Here is a 15,342-nt window from a genome sequence, read left to right as displayed (position 1 = left end):
GCCATCTTGTTTTTTGAAGCTGTATTTGCACTTGTTGCTGCAGGAAGTGGAACTGAGTGAGGCAGCATGAAATTTCCATATATTCAGAGTTTCATTCCATATATGAAGAGTTTCATTCTATACATATATATCATTCCATATAATCAGAATTCCGGATCATATCTCTCTATCTCATACTATATGATATATATATACACACACATATAGTGTCACACACACACATATAGTGTCACACACACACATATAGTGTCACACACACACACACACACACACACACACACACACACACACACACACACACACACACACACACACACACACACACACACACACACACACACACACACTATGTGCACATCAACACTTTGAAGTAGAGCCACAACATAAACTCCACTGGCAACATCAATCTTTTTTGATTTTGTTTTGTTTTATTTTGTTATTCACCATTTCAGATTAAAAATACATAAAGTACCCAGTTACAGACACTGCCTGTGAGAATATTTCACATTTTCAGCTCACCAGTGAAAAATATCCTTTTTGTGATACAGAGCAAAGCAACTTCATGCATTTTTTTTCTGAATGAAAGTATTTCACAGTGGTTGAAAAGTCTAGACAATTCAATCATTTCAGTGTGTGAAATCACCTCAATTTCAAATACACTTTTGTCTCCAAAGCTACAACAGATGTGAGATTTATTTAGTTTCTGTTTCCAGATCAAGTTTAGCACATCAATGTGAACTGCATTCTTCATAGTAAGTTCTTGTATACCATTCAAATCATCACTGTTTATTCTTATAGAGCAAAAAGGTAAAGCTGGAGTTCCTTGATTTTTCACTGAACTTCACTAAATTTGAGTATTTTCTTTCCCCTCTGCTTACTGCTCACATAACCTAAAGAGTCATCGCCTACTTCAGATCACAGATCAAGGCTTTATGGAACACAGTGCCGATCAGCAACTTTCCACCATAGGTGGTTGCTACAGAGGAGCCAATGAGCACGTGGCCATCGTCTTCATACACCCGAGTCACCTGTGGCTTATCGGAGTGGATGTTCTGGATGCGGACGATCTGAAGACACAATGTACAGAATCATGAGAAAGAAGCCTCGATGGCATGGGAATAGACGCACCTGCTGCTGATGGAAGCGGGAACAAAGATGTAAAAAAGCACATAAAGCATGAACAGCTTTATAATCATAAGAAGGAACAGACAAACCTCTGATCCAGCGGGGTCACTGGGGTCAATAAAGAGGAGCTTCCATGCATTCGGGTGGCAGCCCACCCAAAGGTCACCAGTTTCAGGATCAACTTCAATGTTGTCAACGAGTGAACCCACAGCCACAGTCTGGTGAAGTGTCAAAGGTAGGATTATATATATATATATATATATATATATATATATATATAATTTTGTTCCATGTACTTAGGGCAAATTTGTTGCCTGGTATGCGTAACAAATCCTTGCCATTGATGAGTTTTGCATGCATAATCTTGTACAACTATGAAATTTGCAGGGAAGGTCAGAAATGACACAATGACCACCTCATTAGATTCTGCCAGTGATGCAGCTTGTAGCCTGGATCCACATATTTGTTCAGGATTTCCCATTGAGATAGCGGCATGGCATCACTGTAACTATGACAACAAATGAACGCTCCCTCAGCTGCCTGCTGACGATCACATGATTGCGATCCTACTACAAATTCGTCGCTGCCAACATTTCGCAAATGATACAAGGAACAATCGATGAAATTGTGGGGTGTTTTTGAGTTCCATCAATTCCCACTGCCTGCTACATATTTAGTTTAGGCGATTCGGTATCCATACATAACGTACACATACATGACACAGGGCTGTGGTCAGTCAGCACAAGGTCAGACAATGAACAGTCTTGGCAGAGACTGTTCATTCTCTCTGAGTGCTTTTCTTGTTCCAGTATCTACCAACAGCTACTGGGGAAAACAAAAGCATTATCCTGTTTCTGTTGTTGCTGTGTAACTGCAGACACTCTTCTTTGAGCAGTATATCGTGCCATTATTTTACCAGAAGATTTCACACTCAGAAGTGACAGCGAGGTTTATAGAGGAAAAGTCAATGGTGTAAACATTCTTTGGCCATTACACTTTGCACTTAACATGTACTTCATAGTGACAAACCTGTCTGTTGCCACTGTAGTAATAAAACAGATTTATTGAACATTAAATGCATGACAAATATTTCCTTGCATGTAAATTCTGCATTCACGCCTCCTCAAGGTCAACTACAACAACAAATTTGATTCGAGATGGTCAATTTTTTTTTCAGTTTTTAACACAAATAATTTTAAAATCCTTTAATTATTAAAGCAGATGGAAAATACTGAATGTTCAGGGGTTTGACTAATTCTGTGTGGTTTCATTTTACTGAAAGATTAAATCATTTACCTTCACACGAGTCAGTGTATTGTCTTCTTTACGCTCAAACACATGCACGTTATGGTCAAATAGATCTGCCACATAAATGTGCCTGAAAAGGAGAAATAATAATAGAAATCAGATATTCAGTGAAGCATTAGTGGACATGTGCACGGCTTTGAAGATCATTCTTACCGTTTGTCTGGTGACATGTTGATTCCATTTGCAAAGTAGTAACCATGAGAGACCTCTTTGATTTCCGTCGGACTGTAGTACACAACATTACCCCACGGCTGAAACAGTAATATCTCAACATAACTTTGAAGGAATTGGTTCTCAAAGTAGTGATCATTGGTGGCATAGAAACTGTCAACTCCCACTGCCAGAATATCGTTTACACTGGAGACAAAAATTAGAAAGCAGAATTTTTTTTAGATCTTACATTTTATTCCCAATAATAGGCATATATTCTGACACGTTTGCACACACCCTTGTTCATGTAGAGCACAATCTAAGTTTGTCCTTATACCTGTAGAGAAGTTTGTGTTTTATGGTTTTCAGATGCACAAGGGAAAGTTCTTCCTCAACAAATTTGAACACCTCAATTTGGCTTTTTCTGTGAGGATGGTTGACAACAAACAGGTAGACGGCATCATCTGACAAACAAGAGACAAAGAGAGCATTGTCCTAAAAGAACCCAACTGAAGAAGGGTGTGTGTGAAGGACATGCATGACTACTGACTAACAGTACAGTGAGATTACACAGTTTAGAAATTGTTGAAGGCCTGAACTGCTACATCCTGCTGCAGTTCAGGCATCTGGGGACAGAAGGTAGAATAGAATAGAATAGAAACTACATTGTCATTCATAACATACACTAGTTGGTGCACACTTGAATGAATTTTTGGTGCATTAGCTCACCATTGGACTGGTAAAAAAAAATCAAAAAATATATGTATAGATAATCAAAGTATATACTATGTAAAAATTTAAAAATTAAATGTCATGTATATAATGTATGTTAAGCATGATATGTATATGAATTGTGCATTCCCCATATGCAAATTGAAAACAATACCATACTTATGTCTAAATCTGTGTTAGTGTGTATTTCTCCTTTACCAACATGTCCACCTCACAGGTGTGGCATATCAAGATGCTGATTAGACAGCATGATGTTTGTACAGGTGTGCCTAAGGCCGGTCAAAACAAAAGGCCACTCTAAAATGTGCAGTTTCATCGTACAGCACAATGCCACAGATGTTGCAAGATTTGAGGGGGCATGCAATTGGCATGCTAAATAATGGCGTGTCCATCAATGCTGAATGTTCATTTCCTATCATTAGCCGCCTCCAAAGGCGTTTCAGAGAATTTGGCAGAACATTCAACCAGCCTCACAACCACTTGTAACCACACCAGCCCAGGACCTCCACATCCAGCATCTTCACCTCCATGATCGTCTGAGACCAGCCACTCGGACAGCTGTTGCAACAATCGGCTTGCACAACCAAAGAATTTCTGCAGAAACAGTCTCAGTGAAGCTCATCTGCATGCTCGTTGTCCTCATCGGGATCTCGACCTGACTGAGGTCTGCCGTTGTAACAGACTTGAGTGGGCAAATCCTCACATTCAATGGCGTTTGGCACTTTGGAGAGGTGTTCTCTTCACGGACGAATCCCAGTCCTCACTGTACAAGGCAGATGGCAGACAGCACGAATGGCATCGTGTGGGTGAGAGGTTTGCTGATGTCATTGTTGTGAATTGAGTGGCCCATGGTGGCGGTGGGGTTATGGTATGGGCAGGCGGATGTTACGTGCAATGAACCCAGGTGCATTTTATTGATGATATTTTGAATTCACAGAGATACCGTGACGAGATCCTGAGGCCCATTGTTGTGCCATTCATCTACAGCCATCACGTCATGTTGCAGCGTGATAATGGGATAAATAGGATCTGTGCACAATTTCTGGAAGCTGAAAACATTCCAGTTCTTGCATGGCCAGCATACTCAACGGACATGTCACCCATTGAGCATGTTTGGGATGCTCTAAATCGGCATATAGGACAGAGAGTTCCAGTTCCCGCCAACATGCAGCAACTTTGCACAGCCATTGAAGAGGAGTGGACAACATTCCATAGGCCATAATTACCAACCTGATCAACTCCATGTGAAGGAGATTCATTGCACTGCATGAGGCAAACGGTGGTCACACCAGATCCTGACTAGTTTTCTGACTATATATAAACTCTGTTCAGTAGTCACATATTAATACAGGCACTTCACTTGCTGCTAAATTTGGTTTAATCTGGATCAATATGTACAATATAAAAGGGCTTCGTGGGCCCTCAGGTGCCACCTTGGAGAGACGTTGTGACAGGTGTGCAGCCACACATTAAGGTATCAGGGCTCTTACCACTTGGATCGGTGTAGAGGCTGATACCATGAGGGTTGAATGTTTCTATGTCGAAGTTCTTCGGCATACGCAGCTCCTTTGGTTTCATCTGGGAATCTTTGACATCAAGGACAAAGATCTTTCCGGGATTATCTGTGGCCGGGAATCCAAGAATTTCAGATCCTAGAAATATTAATATGAGAAATTATAAAGACCACAACAGGGCTGAACACACAAATAAAATATTTTCAAATATTTAGACCAATCACAATTGTACTGGATGGAGGTAAGCGAAGGATATAGCATTGGTATTTACTCTAAATCATACCTGGGTAATTGTTTTAGTTTAACATTTGCATCAAGAGAGGCAAGAACTGTGATTAAATTTGCCTGACTAACTGCCTTCTTGCGCAATCCAAGTCCTCAGTAAAACGTGAAATTTGCAGTAGGTAGTTTGCTGCTCGGAGGTTGTTGTTGTTGCTTCCCAGAGTGATAACAGTGTTTGCTAACAGTGATGCATAGATAGTGGAAAGTGAGGAAACAAAAGCCTGAAGGTGTGCGACTAATTGCAGGTCTATTAAGTGAGTCAGCAAAATCACAAGGCAGCAGCACCCTAAAAACCTCAAACTGATCCAGCTTTAACATCAGTTTCGCTCTAAATGGAAGCAACATTTCCAAAATAAAGATCATGCTGCAATCAAAAGTCTTGAAACAAGCAACTGAGGCTATAAACTCATGAGGAAAATGCTTGCTGAGACAATGAATCAAGTGAGAAGCAGGGCAATTTTCTAACAGCCTTCAGTATAATCTGACAGTTTTTTGCAACCAGAGGAATCGCAACCCTGCTGGTTGCTGAATGAAACTACAAGTTTAACGAGCTTTTGCTATAGCTTCATTTTTCAGAACTTTCAGAAACAACAGAACATGTTTTGTAAAAATGTGACAGAAAAACAATAATATAAGTCAGACACATGCGGAAAACGCACAAAATGGTGCATAAAAATCCACCATGAAGCAGGAAATTAATGAGTTTACAATACAATACCCCGAACGGAAATTCAATTGTCTGGGTCTCATCTGTTTGCTTATTGTTTACTACTCAAAAATTATTAAATGTGTCACCTCCAGTGTTCAAAAAATAATTTGCAACAGATCAGATTAGGGCCAGATTGCAATATTAAATGAACTATGAGCTGGGTTTATGATCACATGGAGGATCTCTGTACATGGGATCATTGACAAAACTTTGATTGCATTTGCACTGGTGTTTTGACTTCGTTTAACCCTCACATCCCAACATTTTCCTGCACTTCAACTCAAACACTTACAGTGCTGATAAAGGCGAGCCCATCTCCAAGGATGGTGATATCTTCAGAGCCATGGTCTTGAAAATGACAAAGTTCCATCGTTAATTTATTTATTTTTTAAATGTGCATGGAAGCTACTCTTTGTTTAGGTTTTTCTTACCCAGATTTTCAAGCAGCACACAGTTTGGGAGGTGATTTGGGGGTAAATAACGCTTTAACTATACTGTGTATATACTACCAAGCAAAAGTGTGACAGACCTTCTCATTCAATGGTTTATATTTAATTATTTTATACAATGTAGATTAATACTGAATAAGATATCGACACCAAAACTATACAAGAATTCATCTGGAATTATATTGTGAACAAAAAGTGTTTATCTTCAGTATTATTCTGCAATGTATAAACTAATGATGACATTGATTCACTGGTGTCTTCTTGCTTTTTAGAGATGAATTTGCACTTGTTGCGGCAAGAAGTGACAGAATGAGTGAGGCAGCACAAAATATCCATATATTCAGTTTCATTTGATTTATTATTAAGAAAGAATTATAGATCACACACACATGAGAGACAGAGAGAGACAGAGAGAGAGAGAGAGAGAGAGAGAGAGAGAGAGAGAGAGAGAGAGAGAGAGAGAGAGAGAGAGAGAGAGAGAGAGAGAGAGAGAGAGAGAGAGAGAGAGAGAGAGAGAGAGAGAGAGAGTGAGTGATATGTCAGGTTGGTTAACCAGCAGCTGCTTGCTAGAAACCAGCTGCAATCTGAAGCCCAGCTGCATCTTAGCACTTCTGTTTTCCATCCCTGTAGGAGCTGAGTCCCAGTTAAACTCAGGAATATCACATCTATACTTGATACACACTTGGTGACAGTTCCAAGGTCACCCTACTACTACGCTGGACTGACAAGATCCTTGTGAGGAGGAAAACTCCATAAGGCCTTTGTAACTTCAGTTATGCAAAAATAAAACATAACATTGGATTATACTTTAATTTAAGCATCATATTATGTACACATTAACCACTTTAAAGTAGAGCCACAAGATAAACTACACTGACAACATCAATCTTTTTTTTTGTTTTATTTAGTCAAATTATTCACCATTTCAGCTTAAAAACATATAAAAAATACCCAGTTACAGACACTGTCTGTGAGAATATCTCACATTTTCAGCTCATCAGTGAAAAATACCCTTTTTTTTGATAAACAGCAAAGCAACTCTATGAATTTTTTCCATTTCTGAATTAAAGTATTTCACAGTGGTTCAAAAATCTGGACAGTTCAATCATTTCAGTGTGAAATCACCTCAATTTCAAATATGTTTTCATCTCCAAAGCTCGTGCAGATGTTTTCTTTACCTTCAGTGTCTCTTTAAGCATTTTCACATTAGCTGAGAGATTTATATAGTTTGTTATGATCCAGTTCAGCACATCAGGATGAACTGCATTCTTCACATACAGTTGCTGTATATCATTCAAATCAATAGTGTTTAGTCATATAGAGCAAAAGGGTAAAGCTGGATTTCCTTGATTTTTCATCAAACTTAACTGAATTTGAGTATTTTCTTTCCCCTTCCTGCTTACTGCTCACATAACCCAGAGTCATCACCTACTTCAGATCACAGACCAAGGCTTTATGGAACACAGTGCCAATGAGCAACTTTCCACCATAGGTGGTTGCTACAGAGGAGCCAATGAGCACGTGGCCATCGTCTTCATACACCTGAGTCACCTGTGGCTTATCGGAGTGGATGTTCTGGATGCGGATGACCTGAAGACACAATGTAAAGAATCACAAGAAAGAAGCCAAGATGACAAGGGAATAGGTGTATCTGCTGTCTATGTAAGAGGAAGCATAGATATATAAAAGCACATCAAGCATGAATAATTTTATAATTGTAAGAAGGAACAGACAAACCTCTGATCCAGCGGGATCATTGGGATCGAGCAAGAGGGCCTTCCATCCGTTCGGGTGGCAGCCCACCCAAAGGTCACCAGTTTCAGGATCAACTTCAATGTTGTCAACGAGTGAACCCACAGCCACAGTCTGGTGAAGTGTCATAGGTATGATTATTATTATTATTATTATTATAACCTTGATTACCATAAATAAAAATTCTAGTAGATTTCATCCTTATTTCCTAAATGTACAAGGGGCATCACTAGCTATATTTTCATATAATTGTCAAGCAAGTTTTAAGCTTTTAACTTTTGAAATGTCAAATAAAATAACTTTTAAAAAAAGGAAATGTGACTTAGTTCTCCTTTCGAATCAATAAATTAGGCCGCATAGTGTTGTCTAATGTGATACTTCAAAATCTGCATAAAAATACCTAACGGAGACACTTCTAGCTTCCAATGGTTTTAAAGTGCTTTCATTTAAACTTCATTTGCTTCAAATGCTTTTCAAAGTAAAGATTTTGAAATAAAATCCCTCCAACTACACTTCAAGTTATTTCCAGTAAAGTGTTGGATTACAGCTGCAGTCTTTATAAGCTGCAGTTAAAATGCCATCACTTCACATTAAAGTGGAAACAGACAGCTTTCCCCCTCCTTAGTGCTTCCAAGTGATATTACTGATGGCACTGCTATTGTAGAGACTGCATCACTTTCTGTGTTTCTGAAGAGCTTCGCAAATACCAGCAACCCTTGGCATGAAACAAAAAACCCTGCAAGAAACATGTTAACAGAAAAGATAAGTACTGTTTTTATTAAAAATTGTTTGACCACAGCTTTGTGCAAACAAGTAACTAGGTAGGGAGGGGAGCAACAGAAAAGATTTGGAGATAAAAGTGTGAATTCATTCATTCATTCAGTCTATAATGGACGATAGTGTTGCACTGTATATGCATACTAGAAAGTCGTTGCAATTAAGCTGTACTATAACTCATTTTATAAGTATCTGTATTCAGAAAATGACAATGTTGGATTACAAGTTGTATTTCTTGTTGTGTGATAGTTGGCCCGTATGTGTGTGCAGAGTTCAGCTTCCAGTCTTTGCACACAGAGGGTGGCAGTATTTGGCTTTGGGCCAACAGACAGGGTGAGACGGGGACACCACAAAGTCCGCCTGTAAAACACGTTTCACAAAGGTACTACTGCCACTTGTCTCTGATTTAACCTCTGATAAGTGTGTCACGTATAGGCATTGGCAATTCTATTCATTCAATGAAAAAGCCCAAAACAAAGCCCAAAACTCCATGTTCTGTCATATACTATAACTTTACTCAACTTTTCTTGACTTTTCTTGTCGTTCCATTACCAGTATATTTAGTATTGTATTTAAGCCCTGACTTTAATATCGTGACAACACTAATCTCTGTTTGTCGGCTACAGTTTCCAGTTATTCCAGTTGTTACAGTATCAACCATCAGCTACTGGGGCAAACAAAAAGGCTATACTGTTTCTACTTTTGTTGTGCTTTCACAGTCGGACAGAGCTGGCAGCGAGGTTTATAGAGGAAAAGTCAACGGTGTAGACATTCTTTGGCCATTACACTTTGCAATCACTTCACAGTGACAAACCTGTCTGTTGCCACTGTAGTAGTAAAACATAATTATTGAACATTAAATGCATGAAAAATGTTTCTCTGCACTTAAAGTCTGCATTCTCCTCAAGCTCAACAGTAATAATGAATTTGATTGGAACTGTATCAAGATGGTAAGTATTCTGTTATTGTTTCACAAAATTTTTAACAGTGTCTAACACAAATAATTTTTAAATTCTTTAATTATGAAAGCAGATGGAAAACACTGAATGTTCAGGGGTTTGAATAATTCTGTGTGGTTTCATTTTGCTCAAAGATGGAATCATTTACCTTCACACGAGTCAGTGTATTGTCTTCTTTACGCTCAAACACGTGCACGTTATGGTCAAGCAGATCTGCCACATAAATGTTCCTGAAAAGGAGAAATAATATTAAACACCAGAAAATCAGTGAAACATTAGTGACCATGTGGACGGCCTTGAAGATCATTCTTACCGTTTGTCTGGTGACATGTTGATTCCATTTGCAAAGTAGTAACCATGAGAGACCTCTTTGACTTCCGTCGGACTGTAGTACACAACATTACCCCACGGCTGACACAGTAATATCTCAACATAACTTTTAAGGAATTGGTTCTCAAAGTAGTGATCATTGGTGGCGTAGAAGCTGTCAATTCCCACTGCGATAATATCGTTTACACTGGAAACAAAAATCAGAATGCAGAATTATTTTTTTTATATCTTACATCTTATTCCCAATAATATGCATATGTTCTGACATGGTTGCACACACCCTTACTGATGCAGAGCACAATCTAAGTTTGTCCTTATACCTGTGGAGAAGCTTGTGTTTTATGGTTTTCAGATGCACAAGGGAGAGTTCTTCCTCGACAAATCTAAAGACTTCAATTTGGCTGTTTCTGTGAGGATGGTTGACAACAAGCAGGTAGACGGCATCATCTGACAAACAAGAGACAAAGAGAGCATTGTCCTAAAAGAACCCAACTGAAGAAGGGTGTGTGTGAAGGACATGCATGACTACTGACTAACAGTACAGTGAGATTACACAGTAAATTGTTGAAGGTCTGAACTGCTACACCCTGCTGCAGTTTGGACAGAAGGTAGAACAGACTAGAATAGAAAAGCATAGAATAAACACTTTATTGTGCATATTTGAATGAAATTTTGGTGCATCAGCTCACCACCAGACTGGGAAAAACAATATTCAAAAATATATGTTATATGACAGGGGTCGGCAAGTAGATGTGGCATCTGGCCAAAATGTTTGTAAACAATCGAACAGCGGGCCAACCTGCGCGCGGGGGGGGGGGGGGCGCTCCGATTCCGCGAGTGGGGGGCGGGGCGATACCGCGAGCAGCGGAGCTTCTCCAGCTGATCGCCGCTGCTTGGGACACACGTCTCAATTCTGATCACAGATGTATTAAAAAATGACTGCCGAGACACACATGTTTTGCACACACTGTTGTTCAGTGAAATTTGGCTGGTACAACCGTGTCCGACCAGTAGCGCAAACGCGGAAATGCCCGGCAGCAGCCGACCACGCGAGTTTCATATTGCGGTGACTGACTGGCTTGGCTCCGTGCCAAATCAAATTTTCAAAATCATCTGGCGGGCCAGATATTATTCCTGACCGGCCAGTTTTGGCCCGCGGGCCGCCAGTTGCCGACCACTGTTGTATGTGTTATACTGGGTGAGGCAAATGGTGGTCACACCAGATACTGACTGGTTTTCTGACCCTTCCTCCTCTTGACCCCACAAAACAGTAAAACTGTACATTTTAGAGTGGCCTTTTATTGTGACCAGCCTCAGGGACACCTGTGCAATGATCAGGCTGTCTGATCTTGATGTGCCAGGTCTGTGAGGCGGATGGATTATCTCAGGAAAGGAGAAGCGCTCAGTAATGCAGATTTAGACCAATTTGTGAACAGTATTTGAGAGAAACAGATCTTTTGTGTCCATAGAAAAAGCTAATGAAAAACGGAAGCAAAAATAGAAGTAATGCGTTTATACCCACACATACCGGTATGCATACCTCAGGTGATAAATGCTGTAAAGATTGTAACCTGCAGAAACTAACTGGAAATTAGAAAAAATATTGGACTATGTTAATAAAATCTAACTTAAAATGTACAAAGGTTTATGTATATCATTAAAACACATCAGAGTCACACCTGTACATGTAGATTTTTTATAGAAAAAAGATGGCAATGTTTTTTTTTTTTACACTCAATTACTCAGTACTGACTGTCAATATTTCTATATGCTTTTATTGTGAAATGCATAGCCACACCCAACACGGTCTTGGCTGCTGCACCCACAAGGCCAAGAAACACAGCAGGTGATCACAGCAGGTTTATCCACATATTCTACATGCACACACAAGCATATATCCACAAAAAACTATATATAAATTTTGTTTAGTAGTTACATGTAAATACAGGCACTTCAATTGCTGCTAAATTTGGTTAAATCTGGGTCAAAATGTATATAATATGTATGTAATATAAAAAGGCTTTGTGCCCCTCAGGTACCACCTTGCAGAGACTTGTGTGTGACAGGTGTGCAGCCACGCATTAAGTTATCAGGGGTCTTACCACTTGGATCGGTGTAGAGGCTGATACCATGAGGGTTGAACGTTTCTAGGTCAAAGTTCCTCGGCATACGCAGTTCCACTGGTTTCATCCGGGAATCATTTAGATCAAGGACAAAGATCTTTCCGGGCTCATCCGAAGACGGGACTCCAGGAAATTTCAGACCCTAGAATTATTATAACGAGAAGTTTATAGTGATAACAGTGTTTGCTAACAGTGATGCATAGATAGTGGAAAGTGAGGAAACAAAAGCCTGAAGGTGTGCGACTAATTGCAGGTCTATTAAGTGAGTCAGCAAAAATCACAAGGCAGCCGCACCCTAAAAACCTCAAAATGATCATGATTTAATATGAATTTTGCTCTAAATGGGAGCATCATCTCCAAAATAAACATCGTGCTGCAATCAAAAGTCCTAAAATGAGCAACTGAGATTATAAACTCATGAGGAAAATGCTCGCTGAGACAACAAATCCAGTGAGAAGCGGCCGATTTCAGTAGAATCTGACAGTTTTTTGCAACCACAGGGATCGTCCCCTGCTGGCTGCTGAATGAAACTGCAAGTTTAATGAGCTTTTGCATTAGCTTCACTTGTCAGAACTTTCAGAAACATCAGAACATGTTTTGTACAAACATGAAAGAAAAACAACACTTGCACCAAGTCAGACACATGCGGAAAAGGGACATATTGGTGCATAAGAATTCACCATGAAGCACAAAGTGAATGTGTTTACTACTCAAAAAATATTAAATGTGTGACTTCAGCTACTCAAAAAATAACTTGCAACAGATCAGATTAGGCCCAGATTGCAATATTAAACTAATTATGAGCTGGATTTATGATCACATGGAGGATCTCTGTACATGGGATCATTGACAAAACTTTGATTGCATTTGCACTGGTGTTTTGACTTTGTTTAACCCTCATATTCCATAATTTAGCTGCACTTCAGCTCAAATACTTACAGTGCTGATAAAGGCGAGCCCATCTCCAAGGATGGTGATATCTTCAGAGCCATGGTCTGAAAGTGAGACAGTTCCACGGTTAATTTATTGATGTTTTTAATGTGAATTAAAGCTGATCTTTATATTGTTTTTTCTTACCCAGATTTTCAAGCAGCACACAGTTGGGGAGGTGATTCTTCACCAGCTCTCTTGTAGCCAGGGCTCTTTTCCTGTGAAAAGAGTGCGTATAAGCCATATCAGAACAGGTGGTCAAAAAAAAAAATAGCGTCTGATGAAAACCAAAACGGAGCAGAAACAGAAATTTGTTTTTACCTTAAACTGTAAATTCTCTGTCCGAGCAGCACCGCCAACACGGCCACCAAAATCGAGATGAACCGCAGTTTCCCCATATTGAAATCATGACAGGAAAGTTTGTGAAACGGCTTACAAACGTCGCTGTACTTCGGACGAAGGCGTTCCTCTGCAGGCGCGACAGATGAGGCGTTCAGGGGCTATCGGAAAGACCTAAACTAACACGCTTCCCTGTTATCTTTTTCTGTCATTGCAACTTTAATTGACATTTATATCATGTAATTCCTACATTCTACCCATTATTCTAAAAATGCTTTCCTTTATTTGCAATAATAAATTGCAATTTACATTTTACTATCGATGGATTCCACTGTCACCTTACCTCACCTCACTGCATTGCATAGCTCAGTTGTCTACTCATACTGTATGCTGCTACTGGTCAATCTCATACTGTTTGCTGCTACTGGTCAGTTTATTGTTTCCCCATTTGTTTTGTTTATTATATGTCACCCTTGGTTTGTCCTAAAACTATGTGTAATTACCCTTGTATCCTTGTACTTGCCCTGTGCTGCTGCAATACCTGAATTTCCCCTCCAGGGATCAATAAAGGATCATCTTATTTTATCTTATCTGCCATGTCTTTTTCAGTACAGCTGCAGGATTCTGACTGCTTATGCAGTGTTTGATTCGTCAGATAGCCAACATCCCCTCCAGTTGTTCCTTCAGTCTCTGGTCCTTCTGGATCTTCTCCAGCTCCTTCTTCCTGATGTACAACTGACCTCCTCTGCTCCTAACCAACACCCACTATGTCTGGTTGCTTAGCCAGCAGCTGCTTGTTAGAAGGTAGTTGAAATTTGAAGTCCAACTGGATCTTCGTACTTCTGTTTTCCATCCCTGTTGGTGCTGAGTCCTAGTTAAACTCGGGAATATCAAGTCTCTGCTTGATGTTGCTGTACACAATTCCAGCCACTTGGTGACCTTTCTGAGTGTGCCCTATGCCCTGTTATGAAGCTGGACTGACAAGATTCTTGTGAGCAGGAAAACAACATAAGGCCTTTGTAACTTCAGTTATGCAATATATATATATATATATATATATATATATATACACACTGTATATATATTATTGGATTATGTTTCAATTTAAGCATCATATCATGTGCACATCAACCATTTTCAAATAGATCCACAAGATAAACTACACTGGCAACAAAAATCTTTTTTTTTTGGTTTGTTTTATTGAGTCAAATTATTCACCATTTTAGCTTAAAACCATATAAAAAATACCCAGTTACAAACACTGCCCGTGTAAATATTTCACATTTTCAGCTCACCAGTAAAAAAATATGCTTTTTGTGATAAACAGGAAAGCAACTCTATGAATTTTTCATCCATTTTTGAATTAAAGTATTTCACAGTGGTTCAAAAATCTGGACAGTTCAATCATTTCCGTGTGAAATCACCTCACTTTTAAATACGCTCTAGACTCCAAAGCTCCGAAAGATGTTTTCTTTACCTTCAGCTTCTCTTTAAGGCATGACAGATTTATTTAGTTTCTGTTATCAGATCCAGTCCAGCACATCAGAGTGAACTGCTCACATAACCTAAAGAGTCATCGCCTACTTCAGATCACAGATCAAGGTTTTATGGAACACAGTGCCAATCAGCAACTTTCCACCATAGGTGGTTGCTACAGAGGAGCCGATGAGCACCTGACCATCGTCTTCATACACCTGAGTCACCTGCGGCTTATCAGAGTGGATGTTCTGGATGCGGATGACCTGAAGACACAACATACAGAATGATGAGAAAGAAGCCAAGATGGCATGTAAATAGGTGTAACTACTGTTCATGTAAGACGGAACAAAGATAAAAAAACATAAGGCACGGACAGCTTTATAA

At 39.5% G+C, this 15,342-nt stretch overlaps 2 protein-coding genes and 1 long non-coding RNA gene across 3 annotated transcripts in view; 1 reads left to right on the top strand and 2 right to left on the bottom strand.

Moving 5' to 3' along the window:
- Window positions 1-15,342, bottom strand: part of LOC110972606 (serum paraoxonase/arylesterase 2-like) — a 47,170-nt gene that overhangs the window by 15,397 nt on the left and 16,431 nt on the right. Inside the window, exon 9 of the mRNA XM_051957129.1 lies at window positions 15,045-15,221. Coding sequence (XP_051813089.1) covers window positions 15,060-15,221 — 162 coding nt within the window. The 3' untranslated portion in view covers window positions 15,045-15,059. The remainder of the gene's footprint in view (window positions 1-15,044; window positions 15,222-15,342) is intronic.
- Window positions 836-15,192, top strand: LOC127536517 (uncharacterized). The gene is made up of 2 exons (XR_007945532.1): window positions 836-969; window positions 15,124-15,192. It is a non-coding gene; the product is annotated as an uncharacterized LOC127536517 (long non-coding RNA).
- On the bottom strand, window positions 7,222-13,622 carry LOC110947067 (serum paraoxonase/arylesterase 2-like). The gene is made up of 9 exons (XM_051957146.1): window positions 13,462-13,622; window positions 13,288-13,358; window positions 13,150-13,205; window positions 12,190-12,352; window positions 10,408-10,534; window positions 10,071-10,274; window positions 9,906-9,987; window positions 8,007-8,135; window positions 7,222-7,859 (listed from the first exon to the last, which is right to left on the bottom strand). Exons 1-9 carry the CDS (start codon window positions 13,536-13,538, stop codon window positions 7,698-7,700), a joined length of 1,071 nt encoding a protein of 356 aa, XP_051813106.1. The 5' UTR covers window positions 13,539-13,622; the 3' UTR covers window positions 7,222-7,697.

Source organism: Acanthochromis polyacanthus, chromosome 12, assembly GCF_021347895.1.
Source record: "Acanthochromis polyacanthus isolate Apoly-LR-REF ecotype Palm Island chromosome 12, KAUST_Apoly_ChrSc, whole genome shotgun sequence".
Classification (NCBI taxonomy): domain Eukaryota; kingdom Metazoa; phylum Chordata; class Actinopteri; family Pomacentridae; genus Acanthochromis; species Acanthochromis polyacanthus.
This window is presented reverse-complemented; position numbering and strand designations above follow the sequence as displayed.

Excerpts from the sequence above, each read along its gene's own strand:
- LOC110947067 (XM_051957146.1), bottom strand. The coding sequence starts at position 13,538 with ATGGGGAAACTGCGGTTCATCTCGATTTTGGTGGCCGTGTTGGCGGTG. Across the intron at positions 13,359-13,461 it reads CAGAGAATTTACAGTTTAAG|GAAAAGAGCCCTGGCTACAA; the intron begins GTAAAAACAAAT and ends CTCTTTTCACAG. Across the intron at positions 8,136-9,905 it reads ATACACTGACTCGTGTGAAG|ACTGTGGCTGTGGGTTCACT; the intron begins GTAAATGATTCC and ends ACACTTCACCAG.